This window comes from Taudactylus pleione, unplaced genomic scaffold (assembly GCF_031769625.1).
Source record: "Taudactylus pleione unplaced genomic scaffold, aTauple2 ptg000055l, whole genome shotgun sequence".
In the NCBI taxonomy this organism is placed as follows: Eukaryota; Metazoa; Chordata; class Amphibia; order Anura; family Myobatrachidae; genus Taudactylus; species Taudactylus pleione.
The window spans coordinates 5527271-5552646 of record NW_028284457.1 but is presented as its reverse complement, the minus strand read 5'-3'; the positions used below and the strand labels follow the sequence as shown (position 1 = coordinate 5552646).

General features: G+C 39.3%; 1 protein-coding gene across 3 annotated transcripts in view; it reads left to right on the top strand.

Moving 5' to 3' along the window:
* The window catches only part of PDLIM5 (PDZ and LIM domain 5), a 221390-nt gene that overhangs the window by 7210 nt on the left and 188804 nt on the right, over positions 1-25376 (top strand). For all 3 annotated transcript variants that reach the window (XM_088464425.1, XM_088464427.1, XM_088464426.1), the window contains exon 2: positions 17471-17618. In XM_088464425.1, coding sequence (XP_088320551.1) covers positions 17520-17618 — 99 coding nt within the window. In that variant the 5' untranslated portion in view covers positions 17471-17519. The remainder of the gene's footprint in view (positions 1-17470; positions 17619-25376) is intronic.

Here is a 25376-nt window from a genome sequence, read left to right as displayed (position 1 = left end):
CTTTAGAACTCTCATGGAGTTCTAGCTAATTATAGGTGGAATTCATCATTCCACCTCTCCATAAGTATCTATTCCGAAAAGCTGTAATTTTTGCGTTGACAGCTTTTCGGGAAATAGATACTTTTCCCTGCCTACACTACCTTATCACATCTGGAAACAGTGCTGCGCATGCGCTGTTACATCTGTAAAACCAGCGCATGCGCAGCACTGCCTACAGATGCGGTAAGTTTGTGTACCCCCCCTCTCCTCTCCGCTCACCTCCCCCCCGACTTACCTGTCCGCGCAGCAGCCTCCGGCTCCGTCCTGCTAGTCTGTCATGTGGTTTCCCAGCAGACGACATGACCGATTAGAAAAAAAAAAAAAAACTTTTGACAAAAAAAAAAAAAAAAAAAAAAAAAAACTTTCTTGTGCTCTGCTGGGGAGAACACATGTCCGACCAGCCTCCGGAGCCTGAGGACGGAGCAGAGCGCCGGAGGGACTCGTCGGGGGACCTGCACACGTGGATACAGTTCAGTTTCACCTGCTATTCGCCACCTCACAGTGGTGAATAGTAACTGCATCAAATTCCGAAAATTTATAATTTTCGGAATTTGATGAATACCACAATTTCCACATCCCCATACTAATGTATGGAGAGTGTGGAAATTAATGCAGGGGAACTTAGCTGTGCTAAGTGGCTACATGAATACCAAAATAACGTTATTTAAGGAAAATGTCCTTAAAAACGTTATTTTAGTGTTGATGAATAGGCCCCTCATTCATGTTACTAAATAAGATACACATAACATTCAATAGTAACAGTGTTGCTAAAATCTTTAAAACTTTTACAGAAATTCATCACCTGTATTTTTTTTTTATTTTTTTTATTTTTTTTAAGCCAGAAGCTAGTCCAGTCTGGAATCAGCTTTTCTATTTAAACTGTGTTTCTGCAAAAACCCCATTAATGTGTTTGTATATTAAATCCCATTTTGGCATGCTGACTACTTTTTAAATGTATTTGTGGGAACTTTGGATAGATGTGCTTTAATACACTTACATTGCTGTAGTGCTGTAGCTTTTTTTGTTGGTAGTATGAATAACTTTTTTTTTTTTTTTTTTTTAAATTTGTTACTATTTTTTTTTTTTTTATATATATTCAACTCTTGACACACATTCTATTTAACACTCCCTATCTTAATCTATATGATTAGCTGAGCTGATTGCAACTGTTCTTGCACCAATGAGAAACCACAAGAATCCCACATTGTGCACATTTTTATATTTACATTTTGAATTAAGTGGTGAAGTGGGTTGTTCAGCGTGAAGTTACAACAAAGAACTACTGTTTCCCCACAAGGTAGAGGAATATTTGGTTAGTGAAAATATATATTTTTTTATGATTAATACAAACTAGAAATGACTTATGAGTATGGGCTAACTTTCAGCATCTGCGTTTAACAAATTCAAGTATATAAATATTTATATGGCTAGGTCATGCTACCAAGACTTAAAGGGATTTTATTGTTGGTTCTGTAATTTCCAAGGCTATAGCAGTGATCAAGCCTGATTTATAATAGATCACAGGGAATTAGAGGTTTTGGCTGTACAGGTTAATTGGCATGACCATGCTAGATTGTGAGCATTACTTAACTGAAGCTGATGGTAATGTACCAATTAACATGGTAAATGTTTATATTTCTGGGCTGATGCAGAGTTGATCACAAGTCTGCCATAAGGAATTGCTGCTTCATTGCATGCACAAAACTAAGTGCATTTTAGTCCATCTCTGCAGCTGGGCTACCCCTATTCGCTTGCTTATTTTTATAGCGATCATCTGTATCTGTGCACTCTTACATCAGCCCTATCCTTTGTATAAAAGAGCCATAAAAAAAAGGGCATAGTTATCAATTCTACATAGCCCACAATTCCTTCGACACACAATCTTTGATTTAGCCTACTTGAAAACACCCAGTTACTCCACTTAAGTTACAAGTGGTGGTGTGCCTGAGATGGGTAAAGCTGTGCTTTGCCTGCAGTTGTCTATGCTCTGTTCCAAGCATCCGCAGTGCAAAAACACATTACATGCTCTGCAGAAATACTTGGGTTCAACTCTGCATAAGCCACTTCCTGTTTATAAGCTACTGGTTAAAATGTGAACAAATTATACATAATGTCCTGTACTTATCGGAACCAACAGTAACCAGTAGACCCCGGCATACAATACAAAACTGCATCTTATGTCCAGTATACAAGGCTCGGCACTCTGTTCTCTGCAGGATAGAAATGGGAGAGCTATAAGCCAATGATTGCTCATACAGGTAATGGCTCCATTACCTGATCTTTCAAAGGCTAATATAGCCTTTACAATAGTTTGAGGGGGAATGAGAGTGCCAGGTCATTGGTTGAGTCTCCCATATCCAAAATGCTTGGGACCAGAGGTATTTTGGATATCGGACTATTTTGTATTTTGGAATATATGAATACCATAATGAAATATCTTGGGAATGGGACCCAAATCTAGACACATAATGCATTTATGCTTTATATACACCTCATTTACACAGCCTGAAGGTAATTGATTGCTTAAGGCACACATTAAAAATAAACTAAGTTTGTGTACATTTGAACCATCAAAAAGCAAAGGTTTCACTTTGTCATGCTAAAAATATTCCGTATTTTTGAATTTTCCATATTTCGGAATATTTAGATATGGGAGACTCTGCCTGTAGTCATGTTGGTGCCAGGGCATCTCCCAGGCTCATACACTGCTGGTTATATGGGGGATTTACCATGCATGCTTAATGGTGGGTACACACCTAAGCAATATATCTGCAGATGATGGTCGTTCATACACACTGAACAACCATCATCTGCATGCTGCGGCGTGTCCCGCCCCCTCCCCGCAGCTGCCGCTGTCTGTGTACGGGTGGTCTGCAAACCACCCGTACACACCTGCCGATGGACATATGTCTGCAGACATATCGGTCAATCAGCTGTGCAGTGCAGCCAATGTGATATGTCTGTGAACGACGTCGTTCAGACATATCGCTGGTACGCACTAGCCGACGTGCAGCAGATATATTGGCCGATCAATTGATCAGCCAATATATATGTCAGTGTGTACCCAGCATTAGATGGCCTTGTTTAAACAATGGTTGGTCTGTATCTGTGACTTCATTTGTTTGATAACAAGCATTGTACCATTTCCTGTGATCTATTGCTGGATTTTATTTCAAATAGACTAGAACAGTCAAGATGATTGAGAAATACTAATATTCATTAAAAATTATGCTTATATTCCATTACACAAATGTGTACATAAGGACACTTAAATGCTGCTTATTTCCCCCTTATAATTGACTAAGAAATACTAGTAAAATGATTTGTCATTGAGCAAAATAAAATTGTAACCATCCATTATTCTATTAAAAATGGCAACAGCATTAAAGTTGTGCAAGAGTTCCCATTTTATCTGTGCTTCTCTCCTTTCACATCTATATTTATCCATCCCTTAAAATATTTTGTCTTTATTTAGACGTTCACTTAACATTTTGTATTAATGGCACTTGAGGAGATTATTTTCTAGTACCCTAATTGTTTTGGCAGTACATCCTATGTTCTTGGACCAGTCTCTTTGCAGTCACGGTCAGTACATGTAGTCTTATTTTTCTTCTTCACTGGTTGACTTTAAATACTAGATATCTGTTTAAAGTCAGCAAACTCCACTTGATACATAAGGAAGCACAAGGACTTATTATAACAAGTACATTGTCATTTTAAAGAGACTTGGAAAGCACAGATGTAGATGAATAATGAAAATAACCAATTACTGCAATTTTATATTTTATTTATCTTAGACAGCTCCCAGAATCCTTAAACTACTGTTGTGTTTTTATATGGCACTGATAACGACACATAGACATTTCATGTATGGAAGACAGATGTTGCACAAATATATTTTAGACTAATGTGCAGGAACAATTGTTGAACTAACAATCTCAGACAGAAGTCCTTAAGATAAAAGCATACATGTGGTTGAACCTACTGGCTTTGGGTTTATTTCAATTAGCTAACATTAATGGCCTGTCTATAGCTTATTTGTTTCTTTACACAGAAGGGGCTGTGTATGTAAGAAAATGGTGCCAGGACCTGCTTTTGGATCACTATTAAAGAGGCTACACGTTATTATAGTCTCATAAATTAAGTTGGTAACCTAAAGAGTAATGTGTGTGTAAAATATTAAAATTTAAATTAGGTCATGATAAACCCTGTGGATTGGGGCTTAACTCTACTAATGTTGGAAGAGAAATGTACATTGTACAGTTGATTCTTATTGTGCATACACACGGTCAGATATGGCAGATGAACGATTTGCAAACGATTGAACGATTTTTTTACTGTATTTGAATGGAAATCGTCCAAAACTGACTGCAAACACATCAGATATCGTTCATCGTTGCACACGTCATATTTTTCTTTCAGATATGAACGATTGAACGATTTTTTTTTAAATCGTTATTCAAATTTGAAGAAAAATCTGACCGTGTGTATGTACCATTAGAGGTAGATTTACTAACGTTTCTAAAACAGACAAATGGAGGAGTTGTCCATAGCAACGAGACTCCAATTCTGTCTATCATTCCTCTATTGCTTTATGGAAAATGCTAAAAAGACTCTGGTTACCATGGGCAACACCACCACTGTTCTGTTTTTAGAAACTTTAGTAAATCTATCCCTTAATCCTGGCAGTCCTTTCACCTTGCCATTCCTTGATAGAATTGGAGATATCCAAAAAATCTATAGTAACCACATGCAAAAGTAAATCTAAACAGACCTGGAATATTGAGGGTTTGAACAAAAGTGAGCGAGCACATCAGCACCTCGTGTCCACACCAAGAAAAGGTAGTCTATATACAATGCAATATATTTTATATAATCTGTTAGAAATGTGCCGTTTTTCATAGTCATTCATGAATAAATTTGCATAAGATGGGGCCATGATCTCCCCATTGCAGTTCCTTTCAGCTGCAAAAAAATTAATTATTAAATAAAAAATAATTCTTATGCAAAATAACATACATAAGTAATTGGACCTGGATAGTGTGGACTGGTTGTGATTGATGTTGGTATATAAACTACAGTACTGACTTCAAGTGTCACTAGTAATGAGCTAATAGGTGGTGGTCAAAAGGGCCTATATATCAATATTATTTTTACTAAAAAAAAAGTGAAAGCATGTTTTCACATTATTTTAGTATCACATAAGTTTATTAAAGGGATTTCCAGTACTTTTCATGAAAACCTACTTTGTCCTTTAATTTGCATATTTTTAGTATACAGATCACATTTCCCATACTTGTAATGGGAAATGTGATCTGCCTGATATTTACTAAAAAAGAATTGTAAAAAAAATAAGTGGGAAAGGCCTCTGATAATACCGTCTTCAGATGGTGTTTTTAGGGCTTTCAGCCCGGTTCCCCGGGACTCGGGCCCCTGTCATCAGCTGTGTGGTCTAAATGGAGCCAAGCACTTAGAGGTTTCGGGCTTCCCCCAAGCTCTCTCCATATGCACGGCATTATTCACCCGATGGAGATTGGTCACCATAACTTTTCCCACCCATGGGACACTGCGGGTGGGGAAGGTACAGGGCAGGGTGCTGCTAAAAGGGGCAGGGCACATTTTGCCCCTTTAAAATCGGACTGGGCGTGGCGCCCGTCCAAAGCAGCCTAGCATGACCTCTAATACAGTAATGGTATTTTAGATTTCTCAACTAAAATATTGGTGCACGTAATTGAATATTAAAATGTAACTTTTATTAATGAATATTAAGAAGAGCAGCGAAAATGGATTAAAAATTATAGAGGTGAATATGAAATAAAGAAATGTGATTAAAAAAGCGGCTCATCTTTTACCTTGATAAAGCATGGAAGCGAAACGCTGCGTCGGTTAGCGGCGCATGTCTATACCCCTTATGTTTTGAAATAAGCAATTACACTGTATGTTTATATTGAGAGTCATATGTGATTATCCTGAGAAAGGTTTCAATATGCGCGACTCTCACTATTAATAACTCTATTAAATTGGATAACTGTGACCAGTGCGGTGCGGTATTCCTAGAGCATTACATTGTGTGTTATATTTGCATATTTCCCAGCAGCATCTGTATATGTGTTGAAAAGATCTATAATATTGAGAGTGTCTTTATAATAAATGAAAATATAAGTTGATATCACTCTGGGGCATTAAATTGAATATATGAGCTGCATCTTAGCAATGTGATCCACACATGTCTCCCCATAACCATATTAGTGATTTATGAGAATCACTTTTCAATTGATTATCGTTGTATGTGTATTTATTGATATATGTAGGGGACATATTATTATTTTTGTCCCAGCTATTGAAACATTATTTGAGAACTGATAACATAATAATACATGGATGACTCCTTGTGATTCAATACAAGTTTAATAATAGTGAATACTTTTCTTGATAGCCTTATTTGTGACTATCATAAACATACTTGTATAATCAGATACTATAATTGTATGTGATACATGTTGGATAGTATAACCTACTATCACATTGTGATGTAGATTTAGGGGGTACTCGTGCTGCTTTTTTAATCACATTTCTTTATTTCATATTCACCTCTATAATTTTTAATCCATTTTCGCTGCTCTTCTTAATATTCTTAATAAAAGTTACATTTTAATATTCAATTACGTGCACCAACAGGGACATTTCATCCCCTTTTCTCTTCTTTTCTGGCAACTATATTGTAGATGTCCTTGGTAGCACCCCTCATTTGATGATACTGATTTTTTGGAAAATATAAATGTGAGGGTTTTTTTCTCCTCTTTAGGAGCTATTCTTGTGCGACTAGATATCTGTTAGTCTCAACTAAAATATTAACAGTACGTTCATCGATCCATCTATTTGTCAAGCCCGTAACTATCACAGAATCAATTTTCTTTTTGTAGGAAGTAGTAGGACCATAGTTTATTTTAACTTTTTATAACTGCTTTTGCCACAGCTGCCAGTTAATCTCATTGAAGTCATCTGACTGATTTAAAATTACAAAGCCCCCACCTTTTATTGGCAGGGTGGATTATAATATGTTCATTGTTCTTCTCTGGTTAAATTTAAAATAGACTTTTTATTTTTTTATTTTAGAAGTATGGTAAAGCATCCTGTTTGACTAGTCTGATACTGTATGTCTTAATTATTGGGCTTGTGGATGGAGGATCAAAGAAGCTTTTAAGTTTGAAAGGTGAATTCCTTGTACATGTTTTACCTTGTTTGCAAAAAAAATCTTTGAGTCTTAAAATGTTTGGAATTTATATAGTTCAGTCTCCCAATCTTTTGGCCTTTTCTTTAGATCAGTGGTTCCCAAACTTTTTTTTTTTTTGAATAACGGCACCCAAGTGCATCAACATTGTTTTCACGGCACCCCTAAGCCAAAAGTTTGTTGAGAAATTCAGAAAATTTTTTAGTAAAGTGCTGGGCCACCAACCTGAGGCACCCCTGCAAGTGTCCCGAGGCACCCCATGGTCCCGCAGCGCACAGTTTGGGAACCACTGGCTTGGATAACAAAAGATAACCCTTTTGATATAACGGCCATCTTGGATGGTGAGGGCAAATAATCTGATAAATTGTACACCACTATCTCATTGCTCCTCTCTGGATCCCCCTCTCCGACAGGGTTTCCTATATTTGCTCTTTCTGCGTGTGTGTACACCTTTTTCCTTACAAAGAAAAAAAAAAAGAACCCTCATTAGTGAAGGATTTAGGGCATCTTTCGCAAAAACGAAAAAATGAAGACTCATGGCCTCATTTATCAACTAGTTTTATCATTCACGAGTGATAAAACTTGTTGCATATGATAATAGTGCTCCAGCCAATCGGGTCCCAACTGTCATCTGACTGAAAAATTACAGTTGGGAGCTGATTGGCTGGAGCGCCACTTATAATATGCAACGAGTTTTATCACTCATGTGAATGATAAAACTCGTTGATACATGAGCCCCTAGGTCACGTGAAGAGAGAGCTGTTCGGAGAAGGAGATAGCTGGCTGGTTGATGGGGAAACCTGCCAGGGGAAGAGAGAAGTGACCAGGGGAGTGGAGAGTCAACTGGGGGAGGAGAGAAGTGGCAGGGGGACCAGAGATCCAGCCGGAGGACTGACGTAAAGAAGGAAGAGTACGCCTTTGCCCTGCTTTTCTCCACTTCATTCAGAGGTGGTGATATGTTTGTCAAAAAGATGAGAAGCATTTGCTTCTCTCCTCTATATTTAGAAAATTGTATTTTTATTCATAAGAGGAAAACTATAGCTTTCTCCAGCTAAAATGCTGGAGAATACCTGTTTTTAAGTTTATTAAATGGGGATTGGGGCTCCATGTCAGTGTATGACTTTTCAAATCTCCTTTCCTTTTGTACAGGTTTCCAATCCAGTAGCTGACGGTGTACACATGATTTTTTTTTTTTTGTAATCATCTCTACCTTTCGTGTGTGTGTGTGTGTGTGTGTGTGTATATAATATAATTTTTTTTTTAAACTCCAATAATTCTTCTTTTAAAAGATGCAATCTTGCTTTCTAATTCGGCTAACCAATTTATTAAGAATATTATTTATGAGCATACAAGACAATTCAATATGTGCGAATGTAAATTAACGTCTCAGATATCTTTGCGCATCCCTGTGTGCTGCAAAGTAAGATCTGTGATTTGGTCACGAGTTGTCGGGTGGAGGGTGGGGGCTGTCGAAATGATGGCTACTTGTAGCATTCGCTTCTAATTTAATTGCTCCTGGAATAACATATGCATATGTTTCAAAGACTGTTTTTGTTTATTTAAAGTACTGTGCATACAGTATGTCTTAATGGTACATTTCTGTAGCAGATTAACTGCATTCTGACCATTAGGGAGCTACTGAAGACTTTTAGAATCTTGCTTTATATAGCCATCTAGGCTGGTGGGTTTAACTTTATGTAGAAATATGATTGTCTTCCAGAAAAGTGATAACTCAAAAACATTAATCAGAATGAAAGGCCGATTTCGCCTTCATTTTATTTAACATTTATTTTAACCAAGTGTTTACTTGGCTCTGATCAAAATACAATATTTTCAGACCTTCTCTAGAATGAATGCTCCTATAAGCAATAACAAGTTGGTAAATGGAAAACTCAAGCTTATTAAATGCAAGGGCTTTTACACCAGTATGTCGACTAAGCAAATAATATCTCAACAGGGTAACGTATAGATACTAGAGTGCCTTAGCTGCCTATAATTACAGTTAGCATAGCTGCAAGATGAAATGTTGGTGACATTTGGGGCCTGCTTGGTGGGAGCAGGACATCTCAACTTTTTAATGTTTCGTGTGCAATGGTGTGTAAGATGTTAGTGTGTTTATCTGAGCAAAATTGTTCTCAACAAAGGGCAACAGTGCATACTCTCTCATTTAAGTTATGAACAAAGCAGGATGTGTCCTCTTGGGTCACCTCTAAATTACAGTGTAAACATAAAGCAGTTTCATGTGCTACATGCAAAAGCATTCAGTGGTTGCTCTGCAATAAATGGTATCCGGATGCCAGGTCGACATATCAATGGTCAACGCACAAATGGTCGACACATGATTATTTTTTTTCCCTAACATTTTTAGGCTTAGGCACTTTGGGGCATGGTTAGGATTAGGCACTAGGAGAAGGGTTAGGATTAGGCTTAAAATACAAAAAAAAGTGTTGAGCAATTTTGTGTCATTTGTTTGTCTCTGTCAACCATTTTGTGTCGACCTATACATAGTTGACCTATTACCTGTTGATATTTTATACCATGCCCATTTTATTTCACTGCTTGTCTGTATGATTTGTCCAGGAGCATACTCGCATTTTGTGGTGGGTTTTTTTTGTATTTTTTTTTATTCACAAATCTAAATGGGGTACCCTCTGTGTACCATGATGTCCAAGACCAAAGCAAAACATGGGAACAGCCAGTTTTAAATCCAAGAACTCCACAGAACAAGCTAGCATGGTAAGTTTGCAGTGCATACATTTTGTCACAGCTGGTCTTTCTAGTGGTGTGTGTGTGTGTGTGTGTGTGTGTGTGTGTGTGTTTTATGCACACGCCTTCACCAGGTCCTTGCCAAATGTGACACCAAGAACTTTACAGGCCTAGTTGCTTGCTTACGACAGTCAAGATTTCAGAGGTTCCATAACATTGTGGGGCACAATTATTTTATTTTTGCTCATGGTTTGGATCAAGTCATTCACTGAGAAAGAAAAATCTAATTTAATCACTACGTAATAGCACTGAATGATCATCTTCACCCCATGTTTTATAAGCATCTCAATTCACTGAATGATACAATTAACGAGTCACTGATGAACAGAACAATGCCAAAATATCCACCTTCTCCTTTAGCTGGTAGAAATTCATATTTATTTTTTTTACTAACAATGTTATCTACAAGTTTGGACAATATATCAGTCCTACACAGTGTAATCAAACAATTTTAATACCATTGATGGATGGATGGAGTTTGACATAAATTAAATGAAATGTATATTAAATACTTCTCTTCCCAGTCATATGAAGGTCTCGCAAGCAGGGCCATCCTATTTTTTTATTTATTTTTTTATTTCTCTGAATTATCCAGGTCCCTAGTGCTTTTTCACTCATGGTCTAAGTCAATTATCCTTGCTGTCTGCCCACCCTAAGGCACAGGGTCACTGAGTGACATTTTAATGTCACTCACTAAGGGACATATTTATCAAAATATATTTGTAGGCTATTCCCTGAAAACATGAAATACCACATGGATGTATGCATGGGATATCTGAGGGCCCCTACCTGGCAATGGTCATGTGGAGTCTGACCGGAAATGCTTAGTTGCAAGGCCGGGTCCCGAACCAATAACCAAAGTGATGACGTTAGAGATCACTATACTTTTATACACCACATGGACAGGCTGCTATCTGAGTCCCTGTCCCTGCATTTGAATAATAATGCATTTGCTGCAAGTGCTGATAATTAATAATATACACCTAACAACAGTTTTATTTCACTGTGTGTATATATTATCCCATTTGTATGTTTCTTTTTGGACAACTTATACTAAATTTGTTTTCAATTTATTTGTTTTCCTGTATGGTGCTACAGACAATTGCTAGCGCAGAATATATAAAAGATAATAAGTGTAATGGCTAATAATACTTGAGTGCACTGATCTGTAACACTTGTAACCACAGCAAAAAAAATAAAAACAAGAAATGTATTCTCAGCCGAGTAAAACAGAATGGCTGTTTACTGGGATGGTTCTGTTCTCCACTTGCAGCACCTGCTGAATTAATTCTCTCTGCAAGTGTAAGCCAGGGTGCTGATCTTATACAGTAGCTTACATTATCTTTGACAAATATTGCAATAATACAGGGGAAATCCACTGACTTCTGGCCAGCTGGGAATACATATTAAATAGAAAATATTCATCCAGTTGGTATTAACTGCTAAGGAGGTAATCATTTTTTACATTTTAAACTGTATACTATTGTCTAGCATTAATAAAGGCTATAGTTGAAAAACAAACTGATTTAATGTTTGTATGGTAGAACATTTTGACAGTAATACTGGGCATACATTTAGACTGACAGACCTTTTATCTGACAGCCTGAAGCCCAACAGACATTGTGGCCGTACATTTTGAGATATTGTAACAATCTATAAGTGGAATTCGATTTCAGATATCAACTTTTTTTTTAGATTTTCTTGATTTCGGTACTTTGTAGCAGTCATGTACAGTGATTACTGCAGACACCCTTCCTAGCAAACTGCCCCCAAGTTCCTGGACAACAGCAGGCGGTATGTTTTGCCATTCTGCCTTAAGTACAGTGACTGACTGTGACACTGAAGAAGGGAGTCGGCCTAGAACGCACTGGACGCTCCAATTCATCCCAGAGGTTCTCAGTGGGGTCAAGATCTGGACTCTGAGCTGGCCAGTCCTTCTGGGTTAAAAAATCTTCTTTATAGTAATCCAGCGTTGCCCTTGAAACATGACAGGTGACATTGTCTTCCTGATAAAAACATTTGTTTCCGTAGAACTGCAATTGCATGGGCCTCCCTATGAAGTGTTCTTGTCGAAAACCACCACATTAGTGGCCATTTGGAGCTCATGTGCAATGGTATGCATTTCGCTTGGGCAGGGGTGTCAAATCACTTTTGTCTACATAGTGTAGTAATCCTCCTCCTCAATGCGCACTTGAACAAGTCTATAATAAGTGCAAAATATAAGTTTAAAAACTGGTACATCTACATTTCATTCCAACTCTGCATAGGTCACAGATGTGTCGATATGACCTCGCTGAACTTTCTCTACACAAGAAAGTCCAGTTATGCCTCTTCAGTTGTAAGTGGAGATGCAATCGCAATGTGTCCAATTCTATATTTGTATGTGTGTGGAAACACAAAAGATACGCTCTGCCAACTTCAATTTGCATCAGGTCCGAAGTCTACAGCTCTATTTAAAGCATAGATGTATAGTTGGTTAAATCCCTAAACTATACATACGGGTATACATCCTATATTAAATGTATTAATAAGACTAGACTTTTTATGTAGGAGAATGGTGTTCATTGTTTGAAACAGTTTGCTTTGTTATGCTGCAAGTAGATGTATGAATATATTGAAATATAGTAGGCACTGCAAATAAAGCCACACCCACTTAAATACTGTTAGGAGCAGATTGTCAACCCCTGGCTTTACCGCGTGGCTTTAGCTTGTGGGTTAAGAGGGTCAATTTCTACACTTTTTTAGCCTACGAATATATTTAAGGGGGTTAAGTGCCGGAAGTATTCAATTACTGCCTACGACTAGCCCAGAGAGTGCACTTAGCCATGAGCCGTGAGGATAAATCTGTGCTAATTGCATCCGCCCCTTAGACTCTTGCGACTTTTGCCATGGATATGAAAAATGTTAAAGCAAGTATGTGTCACTTGCTATGGGTATTGAAAAATAAAGACAAAAAACATCCTGTTTCAATTTTTTTTTATTTATTTATTTTTTTAATTTTGTTTGTTCAGTTGCAAGGGTCTGCTATGGATTTGTATTGCTAGGCCTGAATAGCACATATTAATACACATCAAATAGAATAAACTACTTTAATGAAGGTCTAGCATATATTTGCACAAATAACTATCTCACGCCTACTTTTATAAAGAAGTGAAGGAGAAAAAAAAATGACTTAAGGTGCATACACGTAACCATTTTGTTACCAACAATTTTCTGTCAGATTTTCCCTTGAAAAAGTGAATGATTTTTGAAGTGTAATGAACGATTTTTTACAACGATGAACGAAAAATGAAAATCGTTATGTTGGACAATCTGAAATGGACGATGAATGATAACTACAAACGGGAGCACGCTTGAACGATTATCGTTCATCGTTATAACTCAGAAACTGAATGATTTTTAGAATGATTGAATGATAACGAAGTCGTTAAGGACAAATGGTTCAAAAAAATCGTTACGTGTGAATGCACCTTTACATGTTAACTTTTTTTTTTTAATATTTTCTTCCTTCACGTGTGTGTGTGTGTGTGTATGTGTATGTAGGCACTTCTGGCATATTGGCTGCAAGTATCTCATCCTCTACAGCTAATCATAAGTCACCCCTTGTAGCAGTATATGTTCCCAAGTCTCTTGTTAAAGCTGCCAGTGGTTCCCAAACTCTGTTCTCAAGGCAAAGTACATGTTTTAAGGATATCCATACTTAAGGACAGGTGATTTAATTTTACCATCTGCCACAAGCATGGATATTCTTTAAACCTGGACTGGTTGGATGCCTTGAGGTTCGATTTTAGGAAAGCCCAGATGCTGCGTATAGCTGTCCATGGTGGCAATATAGGATGTACAATACCTTTTTTGAATTTCATAAACTGCAAAAACAAAACCATATATCCCTATAACCACTTTAAGGATTGGATGGGTCATCCAGTGCCCTTGCGAATAGTCTAAACCTCATGGCCAATGTCTTATACCAACATGACCTATCCTTCTTCCCTTTTTTTTTTTATATTCTGAATACTATAAAACTATAGCATCCTTCCTCTGAAGTAACATGTGCATATCTGCTGAAAAACAAACAAACATGCGTCTACCATTTTTGTTGTGTCTACCATTTTCATGTCGACCATGTTTACCTGTTGACCTATTGACTGTCTAACATCTGGTGTCTATCTAGATATTATCTACCTTTTTTACTGTCTATCTGCTAATCCACACCCAAAGATGAGCCCCAATGCAGGAGTTGAAATGGAGTAAGGACTTGTCTAAAAAGAGTTAAGGGGCCTATCCATTAGGCGACCTGAAAGACTGAACGTCTAGCGTTCAGATCTTCAGGTCACCAAGGTGCGGTGCCCGCACTGAACGGCATTCACTGCACGAGTCCGACCTCCCATCTCTGAACATGCCGAACCTGACGAGCGTCGTCAGGTTGACGGGCATGTTCAGTCGGTAGTCTGGGTCGGCAAGGACCCAGCATGCACGCGCATCGCTGGTCCTTGCCGGCTATGCATTACACAACTTTGTGAACAATGCGACCAAAACCTCCTGGTTTTGGTCGGATTGATCACAAAGTCGTGTAATGGATAGGACCCTTTAGGGAGGGGCTAGGACTTGATTTGTTATTGCTCCAGGTCACAGTGATGGCATTAATCCCCGTGTCCCCTCACAGTCCATTGTTATGTTCCAGGGAATTGGAGGGATTGTACTAAATGTGCTCTCTCCCCAATCCTGGCACCCACAGACTTAATAACAGAAGTGGGTGACCTGGGGGTGTATGACATGATTCGCATTGAACCATGGCATAATAGCCCCACCACGAAAAAGCAAACTCAACACCGCGCCAGACCTCCCTCTCCCCAATACGTCCATCAGACATGACTGGCCCCCATAGGCATCTCCCAAATTGGGCTGCAAAAAGGTCAGCTAGTATGCACTTTCATATATCTAAACTCTTACTCTAAGGAATACACTTCCTCTGACCTGTGTCCACTTTTCACTGTCCACTTATCCACTTATGGAAATTCCTCACACCCTGTGAGCGTCTCCCACAGACTTCAAATGTTTTAAATGCTCTCTGAAAACCCATGCCTTTCATTAGAGGTTACCCTACTCCAACCCAAACTACTTATATAGCTGGCTTGTACTCCTTGTTTCAGCTGTGCCCTCTTCCAATTACAATGTAGGCTCTGTCATAGGTATATGTTGTATTTTGTCTTTTGTTTTTGCCCACTGTCAGCGCTGTTGAGCACACTGGTGATTTCTGCATCAAGAATGATGATTGCCATCTTTTGTTAATTTACAGGCACAGTTTGAATTTAATTCCTTCTAGGCTTTTTTTCAAAACTGACTAATACAGTTTCTCCTGGCCTGTGTATAAAATACAATTTGTTATTCTCTGGATTCTCGTGAACATGTTAGGATGCAAATTGTATTGCACCAAGGTACAAAAGGACTGCGCCATCAGAAGTATCCTACATCCACCTTTTCACTGGCAAAAATTCCCTGGAATAATTTTCAAATGTTGGTAACTATGGATTGTATATGACTCTAATTGCTGCTGCAATTAGGATGGCCATATTCAGATGTGGCTATAGGTCGCCCAGTAATGTCACTAGCGTACTCCGATACAAGCTTAAACACTGTGCATGTTTTCAGATGGAATCGCTTTTATACTAGTGGTGTTTTGTTTTTGGTTTACTTTTTAAACCCTTGAACACGTTTATAAAACTTTCCCATGTGTTGCCTCCATATTGATTTAGCAGAACCAGACCTGGACTTTTTTGTTTACTATAGTATCAGCATTATTATAGTGAATAGATTACACCATTCACACAGCAAATATTTACTTAATAGAACAGTTTAAACCTTGCCACCTCCTATTACACATACAGTAGTCTCCTAGACAGTCGTCTATGTAACTGAGAAATGGCAGATTTATGCCAAACCTAGACACACATTCTGTAAAGCGTAGTTGGTGAAATTACTTTTTCTCAAACTGCACTGTAAATCAGTTAAGCCAAAGTAGCTTTGGTCCGTTACTTCAAATTAATTGATATGTATGTGCCTCTTTGTTTAGAAAGTGTTTACATGAAAGGGTTTGCCTCTGGCGCTTCATCTGTAGCCAAATCCCCCTCCTCCATAGAATAATTTTGTGAAAGGGGATCATTGCTCTTCTTTAACAGATTAGGGAGTATCGAGTAATGAAAATGCTTTCTATGGCATTTTGGATTTGTTGATGTACAATGCACTTAACTAAACAAGCAAAAGGGATTGTCACAGGGGACAATGATACTTTGGACAACTATTTTATTTTTTATAATTGACATTAAGGTTTTAGCTGTGATTGATGCCAGTGTGGATTGTGGGCCTGATTCATTAAGGATCACTATTGTAATCGCACGCAGGTCTGCTGTGAAAATATACTAATGATTGCTATCACAATGCCGTCGCACTGCCAGCATAGAGATGCCAACTGCCTCCCACTTCCGCTATCTCGCATCTGTAATATCTCGCAAACCTCCTTAAACATCGGTAACATAGAGTACCATCGGCCCGTCACGCAGAATTACAGCACCTCTGACCTTACTTAGAAATTGCTAACCTCGTTGCATGCAGTAAGTAGTCAAGCTGCGTATGCAATCACAGTGGCTAATTTTATGCACGCCCATGCAACCGCGTTCAAGCTGTCAGGCACACCTGTGTTTCTCCGACCACACCCCCCCTGTCACCACCCCTAAACGCTCAGTGCCTGTAAGTCACTCTGCGATGGCTCTGCGAGGTCTCCATGATCGCAGTGGTGCCTTTGCGCACTGCAATGCATGCACAGTACGCAACAATTGCCCGTCTGCGTACGCTTTAGCAGTAGCGATCCATAATGAACCAGGCCCTGTGTTTTGACGTTCAATTAAGTTCTCATTTTTATTGAATACTTTTCTGATATGCCTGGATTATATAGCGTACCAAATCCTTGAAAATATCTGTTAACCATTTTCCATATGGACAACACTACGTTCAAATTGCAGTGTTAAGGCATTGTAAACTAAGGTCCTGATTCAGCTTTGGAAATAGAGTGAGATTTAGCACTCAACTGATCACCTTGGTGAAACCATGCTGCACTGCAGGTGGGGCAGATTTAAAATTTACAGAGAGATTTAGATTTGGGAGGGAGGTGTCCAAACTGACATCTAAAGTGCAGTGTAATAATAAAGCTGTGCAGTATTTGTGGGCTACATGCAAAAGCAGCCAGTATTTACACTACATGCAAAAAAAGTATGTATTTACACCGCTTACATTGCAACATGGTTTATCCAGGTACTCAGTTAAGTGCTAATTCTCACTCTATTTCCAAAGCTGAATCAGGCCCTAAATCCTTTGTATAATGCTGAAATTTTGTTTTTTCTTTTTCTTTCCATAAATATTGTTTAAACTCTTATTTTGCAGGTTCAGAAGTTTGGAGATTTGCATCTTCCAGTTATAAACTTTAATCAACATGCCAAGCAACTACAGTGCATCCTTGGTTGGCCCAGGTCCCTGGGGCTTCAGGCTTCAAGGTGGCAAAGACTTTAACATGCCTCTAACTATCTCAAGGGTAAGCATAATTGATGCCAGTGGTGTGTTTTGATGCCATGTACGTCATGAGCCACATTGCTTCAAAGTTATTTATAGAAAGCTGTCTTTCTACTGCTGCCAGTCAATAGCAAAGGTACATGGCAGTTTATCTTCCACACAATCTTAAAAAAAGAACCCACTAATAAAAATAGTTCTATAATTTCCTTCAAGTGCTTCATTTTCTTATGTTGTAGTGTTCAGTGGTGGACCAAGTGCCCTGCTGTCTGTAGGAAAACAAACTGTGCACTGACGACCAAGCTGTGTAATAATAAAAGAAGGAAAGCCTTGATTTTAAAGAATCTCATGAAAATAGATACAGGTTTATTATCTTTGTTTAGTTTTTTCATATGGAGATCTATTTATGCCAGTTTGTCACCACATATAGGGAAGAGTGAATGTGGTGTTAACAGTGATTAATCTTTAGGGGCCTTTATCAACAAGTTTTTATCATTCAGAATGAGTGATAAAACTTGTTGCGTATGCTAAATGGTGCTCAAGCCAATCTGCTCCCAACTGTCTTTTTCAAAAACAGATGACAGTTAGGAGCTGATTGGCTGAAGCACCGTTATCATACGCCAAAACTTCTATCACTCATTGGGCCTTATTTATCAACGAGTTTTATCATGCACAAAGTGTTAAACATCTTCACATATCTATACATATAGTTAAAGCTTTATAGCAGATGAAGATCTCTCTCATCTGTTGCTATTAAGTTCTTATTTTTAAAATAATGGTCATAAAAAAAAAAAAAAAAAAAAGATTCTAGTCTTTAAGGGCACACTTTTGATAACCTAAATATTTTACCAGTATATACAAAATCTCCTAAAATTTTTATGTCTTGTCCAGCTATGCTACTATTTATGCATCCTAACATTTTTTCCGTAAAGGCTGCTACTTCATTTATTAATCTAGAATTCTGAAATAATTTTACGTCTTTCACTGTCTAACTTTTCTCTTTAGAGTATGGTCACCATTGTACTTTACAAAATAATTAAACTAAACTGAACCCGTGCATTCATACCATTAAACGGACCCGCACTAAAAAATTACAAAGCTTTTTTTTTTTTTTTTTTTTATGCAATCATAGTACATATACATGAAAATTGAGGTTTTAAGCAGTATAACTCACTCCCACATGCTTCGCTACAATCCGTTCCCATGTATATCTCACGCATGGCAGGTATAACATGACTGATGTGATAACATAGTAGTCAAGTTGTTCTAACATAAAGTGCATGTGTATGAAGTGTAGCCCAATGAGTGGTCAGGGGGAAGAAGGTGTGTAGATTATTCCTTATATAAATAATCACTAGAATAAGGAAAGCAATATTCTTAAAGTCCTAGGGCCAGAATACCATTATAATAAATACATATTGTTAATTTTTGAGAACTACTTTATTCCTCCTCTCAACATAGCGCTGAAGTAAGTCACTATGCCTGAGATATCCTTCATCACAGTCTATCAAAATGATGCAGGATGTCTTAGCCTTGCAAAGTATTAAAAAAAAAAGCGTCCCCGGAGTTATGTTATGTAAACCTACTCCTCCGGTGATCTGTCCCTTCATGTTACGTAGCTTAGTGCTTTGGCGAAACGTTACTGTTCATGAGTGACCATGTTGCACATGCGCAAGATTAAGAAAACATGAGATTTTTATTTTCTGGTCTGTAGATGGCAGCAGGACTGTGAGTAAGTATAACGCCATCCTCAGATAGCATTGTGTTTCTTGACAAGTATTGAAAAGCTCGGCTAATGCACCCCCACCGTCCAAACTGCCTTTTTATACATTGCAGAAACGTTGGGGGAGGTGTAAGTGGAAAGCGTTAAAGTACTAACCAAATCACTTTCGAACTGTTATTTTACAGGCTGTACTCGCTGAATGGTTTGTACTTTATCTATTTCCCTCTCTCCAGGGCTTGATACATCTCCCTACAATGTGTGTGATGGGGTGGATGACAAATTTGCACTAAATGGAGAAAAAGTATGGTTTAATGAATTGCTGCTCAGAAGTGTATACAGAGTCTCTGTCAAATGTTCACCATCCCATTGAATGATTTCCCTGGATTGGGTAATTAAACTTTGGGTATTTTTTAAAATTCCTGCCATCTAGTATGAGGCTAATTGTAGTTCACTTATCCGGGCGATGGATAGATTCAGCAAAGTCACTTTTGTGACCCATTTTAACTTTCAATACTCTGAATGGGACACTTGTCTCAAAACTTCTGTAATTCATAATCCTGGCTTAGTATAGCTGTAAGGAGGGCAGAATCGGATGTTTATTATATTAGGGAGCTGTTTTAGCTGGGTGCTGTGCCCTGCCCGATTTCTAAAGAGCAAAATGCGCCCTGCCCCTCTTGGCGCCCCTCTAAAACAACCTGCGGGTGCCGTCCCCACCCGCGGGCTGAAGTATCCCACGGCGTTGCGACCGGCATTTATTCACGGAGACAGGAGTGCTTGGGGGCAGCCCGGCATGTCCATAAGTGCCGGCCACACCCCCAAGTGATGAAAAGGGCATGTCTAAGTCATTTCTTGTGGCCACGCCCCCTTTTTGCACGCTTGCCCAGAAGTGCCACTTTTTTAGGTCCGGTGTCCTGCAAGGTGCCGGACCTAAAATTAACTATATCAATCTAGATTTTCTTTTTTCCTCCTTCAGGCTAAATCAACTACACCTTGTTAACACACAGAAGCCATGTTGCACTGATAAGACTGCTTTAGGTGCTGAGCCAAGTGACTAGGGGGAATATCAGACCATCGAAAGAGTGCAGAAGTTGCCCACAGCGGTCTAACTGTCATTTTACAGACTGCCTTTTTCTGTTTGATACAGTTCCCCTTTGATCACCATTTAAATATGGCCATCTGCTAGTGTTCTATATCCTGGTAACCATTTGACTTCACGTATCTGTAAAATATATCATCCAGCTCTACAGAGTCCTGAAAACTCAGCCAGAAACAATGGCAAGTTATTTAATGAGAACTGCAATTATGTAGCAAGCTCAATACTTTGCTACTTGCAAAGTTCTTGTATAATGGACATGTAAACAGAATCCATAAGACATACAACTGTAAAACACTATAATATGTAGAGTAACCCATTATTACAGTAGAGCTAACTGGGTATCTACTGGGTATCTAACTGGGTGTGAAGCAGTGAAAAAGGTGGAGAAGTTGCCTATAGCAACCAATCACCTCCAACATATCATTTTATAGAATGTACTTGATAAATGCAACCTCAAAGCTGATTGGTTGCCATGGGCAACTTCTCCACTGGCACACCTCTCCACTCTTTTCACTGCTTCATACATCTATCCCTTAGTATTAATTCTAGTAGGGAATAAAGGGGTGTACGATATGATCAATGGCTAAGTGTAGCAAAAATAAGTTAGACAGTAGTATAATGGAGTATTTTTACTACTACGGACTTGAATGCCCATGGCCCCAAAGTATGACACTGGCATGAGTTCCTGTGGAAAATGAATATCTTCAGCTGCGAACAATGCCGCCTGCCCTGAGCAGGAAGATGGCCAGGCATTGCAGACTCCAGGATAAAAAGGGGAGTAGAGAGAACGTAATAACAGTTGCTAGGGTACCCGTACTTTTGAGGAGACCGGACCTGTGCCAGAGGGAGCATGAAGAGCAGCTGCATCACTGAGGGGTTAATGCAGGGGGTGTCGGGACACAAACACAATGGAGTGGGAGAGGGGGGGTGTCACGGAACCACTACAGAGTGGGCTATGGGGAGACAGGTGGGGGTGGGGTGGAGACTGAGGTGACCCTGTTATACTAGTATTTATCTTATTTATGAGTAAGAGGCATCCTATAACCTAGGATAAACCCAACCTGGTAATCATCCATGTGTTGACCACTACTATATAGAGGGACTGATGTCCTGAATTAATTACTATATATTCAGTGTGTAACAAAGCTGCTACTGTATACTCCTTATAAAAAATCATAGGGTTAATAAACCTAGAAAGAGGATCCACCTGCATGGGGACTTGTGTTTTTTTTATTTATATATATTTTTCAATATTGCCAACTCTGATTAACTGCACTTATAAAATTGGATCCTCATTTAAAGGATACTAATGATATGTTATACTGTAAATTTTCATAAATTGTTATAAAAAATGTTGCAAAAAGGATACTAATGATAATAAACCATCAATCTGTATTAAGCATTATAGGCGAGGGATGTAGGCAGCATATCGGCATGCAGGATACTGGCAGCGGAATCCCAACAGTGTCGGGATCCCGCCTCCAGTATCCTTACCACCGGCATCCCGAAGGTAAATATCGGGGGTTAGGCACTAAGGGGGAGAGGTTAGGTTTAGGCACCAGGGAGGGTGATGGTTAGTGGTATTATACTTGCCTACGGGTGTCGGGATTCTGACTGTTGGGTTGCTGCTGTCAGTATTCTGACCGGCGGCATTCTGACTGCCAGGAACCCATACCCAACATATATGCGGATATGTCTATAAAGAGAATAGGCTTGTCTGAATATTCTAACTGTGTGTGTGTGTGTGTGTGTGTGTGTGTGTGTGTGTGTGTGTACACACCTAATAACACTAACAGTTTGAGGTTTTATAAAATTCTAGAGGAAAATATAAGAACAGAGACGATTGTAAACTCCTGGAAGTGCCTGGACAAATGCATTTTATATGCATCAAAGAGTACATCAAGGGAAATGGATCATAAAGGCCACTCATTAGAACATGCATAAGAAATTGTCTCACACACTGAAATACATCTATTAGAAGATCCATATGTGATCCAAAATATAGTACGTGATATATCTTGTTGCATACCATTGATTCCCCTATGCTCAGTGGTAGATATATGAGAAGAGGAAAGGGCTCCTTCCAGACACTTCAGAACAATATCCATTAATTACATACAATCTACAATTTATGTACATGTTCCCTCTAGCTCCGGCGGGAGGCAGGGCGCCGGAGCTAGAGAGGGCATGCCCGTGCGCGCGCGACCGAGAAGGGGGCGTGGTCATCGGAAAAGGGGGCGTGTCTATAAGACGCGTCCCCTTTTCGTCACTCTTGGGGGCGTGCCCGGCACTTACGGACATGCCGGGCAGCCCCCAAGCCCTGCAGACAGGGAGAATAGATGGCGGGCGCAATCGCCCGGCGTCTATTCTCCGGCGGTGATCGGGTCACCGCATGTTTCTCCACCCGCGGAACACTGCGTCCCGCGGGTGAGAACGGCTCCCGCAGGCTGTGAGGGCAGGGCGCTTTTTGCCCCCCTCATGGAGGGCAGGGTGCTTTTTGCCCTCCAGAAGGAGTGCAGGGTGCCGCGCCCCGCTAACACAGCCTAGCGGGAACGCTACATTGTATCGCATATTAAAAGCATGGTTCTAGCAAATTCAGTCTGCATACAGATATAAACTAGCGATGTACACACTGGCAGATATATTGGCCACTCAATTGATCGGCCAATATATCTGGTGCCCGTCGGCCAGTGTGTACCAGCGATATGTCTGTGAACGATGTCGCACAGACATATCTGCACAGCCGATGGGTAGATATATCTGCATGTATATCTGTCCATCGGCAAGTGTGTACAGGCGATCAGCGGGACCCGTGGCTACCTGGAAGTTGGTCGTTCAGTGTATATGAACGACCATCTACAGTTATATCTGCAGATCACTCGATCTGCAGATATATCTGTGCAGTGTGTACCCAACATTATTTACAAAATGTGCTCAACAACAAATGCCATGTGTCTACTTTAAAATCCAGATACATACAGAAATTAGAGATGGAATCCAAAAAGCGCTATTAAGACTCTGCGCAGCAGATTTTAAACCCTTCCTATTTTCCTTCACATTCTTTCATTGATTTTTTTTTTTGTATATTTGCTTATTAAACACCAGTACCAAGGTTTGTAAGCATTTTTTAATTCTAGATATTTTGAATAAGAACAGCTACAGTTTTAAAAATCTATAAAATATAAACTTGTATTTAATATATAACATGGTGTACAGCATATTGGGAATATCTCCACTCTTTAATGTATACCTAATACAATTGTAATATGTGTTAATTGAAATAAAGATCAGCGTGCACCTTTTACTTACTTAACTTTTTTTTCCATCCTCCTGTTCTTATGATTAATTTTGAATCTGAATTATTCTGTAGCACCACCACTTTACTCCCCATCTTAACCATAAATGAGACACCTATAGTATATGGTTAGCATTACTGCCTCACAGGCACTGAGGTCATGGGTTCAATCCCCACTATGGCCCTAACTGTGTGGGTTTCCTCCCACACTCCAAAAATATACTGGTAGGTTAATTGGGTCCCAACAAAATGAACCCTAGTGTGTATGTGTGTGAGCATGTGCTAGTGAATTTAGATTGTTTGCTTTATTGGGGCAGGGACTGAGGTGAATGGAGAAATATTCTCTGTAAAGTGTTGCGGAATATGTGTGTGCTATATAAATAATTGGTAACAGTATATTACCCCCTTTCCCCTCGCAGGGCTATGACCTCCTAAAGTGCAGATGCTGTTCTAGTGCCTCAGCTATCTACAACCTGTCTTGGCTCTGAATGCAGATATCCATGTCGGGCATGTCATTCTTGATTTTTAGTATATAGATAATAGTATAATTTCCCTGTGGTACTGAAGCTGACATTCATTTTGGAGCTTAGAAACATTAGTTAAGTGAGGCCATCACGTAAGAAACAGTCTGGGTTGTTCGAGGAGCTTAAATTTTAGTTGAGGGCTGTTACTGTTCCAGCGCCAATTTCTTAGTAAAAGAGCAGGCCTTAGGGAAGAGTCTTCGACTGGGGGTAATTTCCAAAGCGGTCGTTCCAATTTTAATTGCATTTTATTTATGTTTAGAATGCCTCTTAATACTCTGTTATAAATTATCACAAAATATTACACCTCGTCAGGCTGGTGATGTCTGGCAAAGCAGTCCTTACTATTGCCAGCACTGTGGTGATCAATACCATGCTACGTATATTAAATAAACCCACCCATGCAGAAACCAACTAAGATGAGGAACACGCCAGACTCCAGGTATGTATTATGATCTGTCATTGCTCCATAGAAAGGTACACTATTGCGCTTGGCTATTGAAAAAGAATACCATTTAATAAAAATAGTTTCCAAATTTGTATTTGCTCAAAACAAAGGCGTTTTTATAAGTCAGCCATTTGTTTTATTATTCCCTTTTTTTAACTTAACTTAATCCTAAACCTAGAAATAAACACACTGACACATGTATATGGAATTAAGAGGTCACAGCCATAATTTATTGATCAAATTGAAATTTTAGAATAGGTGGCAAGAAGAAAGCAGTGCTCCGAGGCCACAGCCCGATGGATACCAATACAAATAAAAAGGGGGCGGATCCCCGCCCTGCACGGACTGACCTGGGGCAGTACCATCCTTCCCTAATTGGCACAGCATTGGCCCCTCCCTTGGAACAATGACCATGTCCCCCCTTTTAGGCGGTGACAAACTGGCCGCTCTCAAAGGAAGAATGCTACCACAGGCACTCCTGCGCTAATAATAGGCCGCCCATGAGCACTGCTTCCTGCCAGGCTGCACCTCTACCTGTTGGGAGAAATCACAGACAAAAGCACAAACCAACAAATTAAGAATTATAGAAACCAGCTTACACGGGTGGGTGGGTGGGGTTGAATAAACTGGAAAGAGGAAGATGGCTCCCTTCCCCAGACTATTTATATGGGACCTCTAAGCCCTCCCCTAAATCCTACCA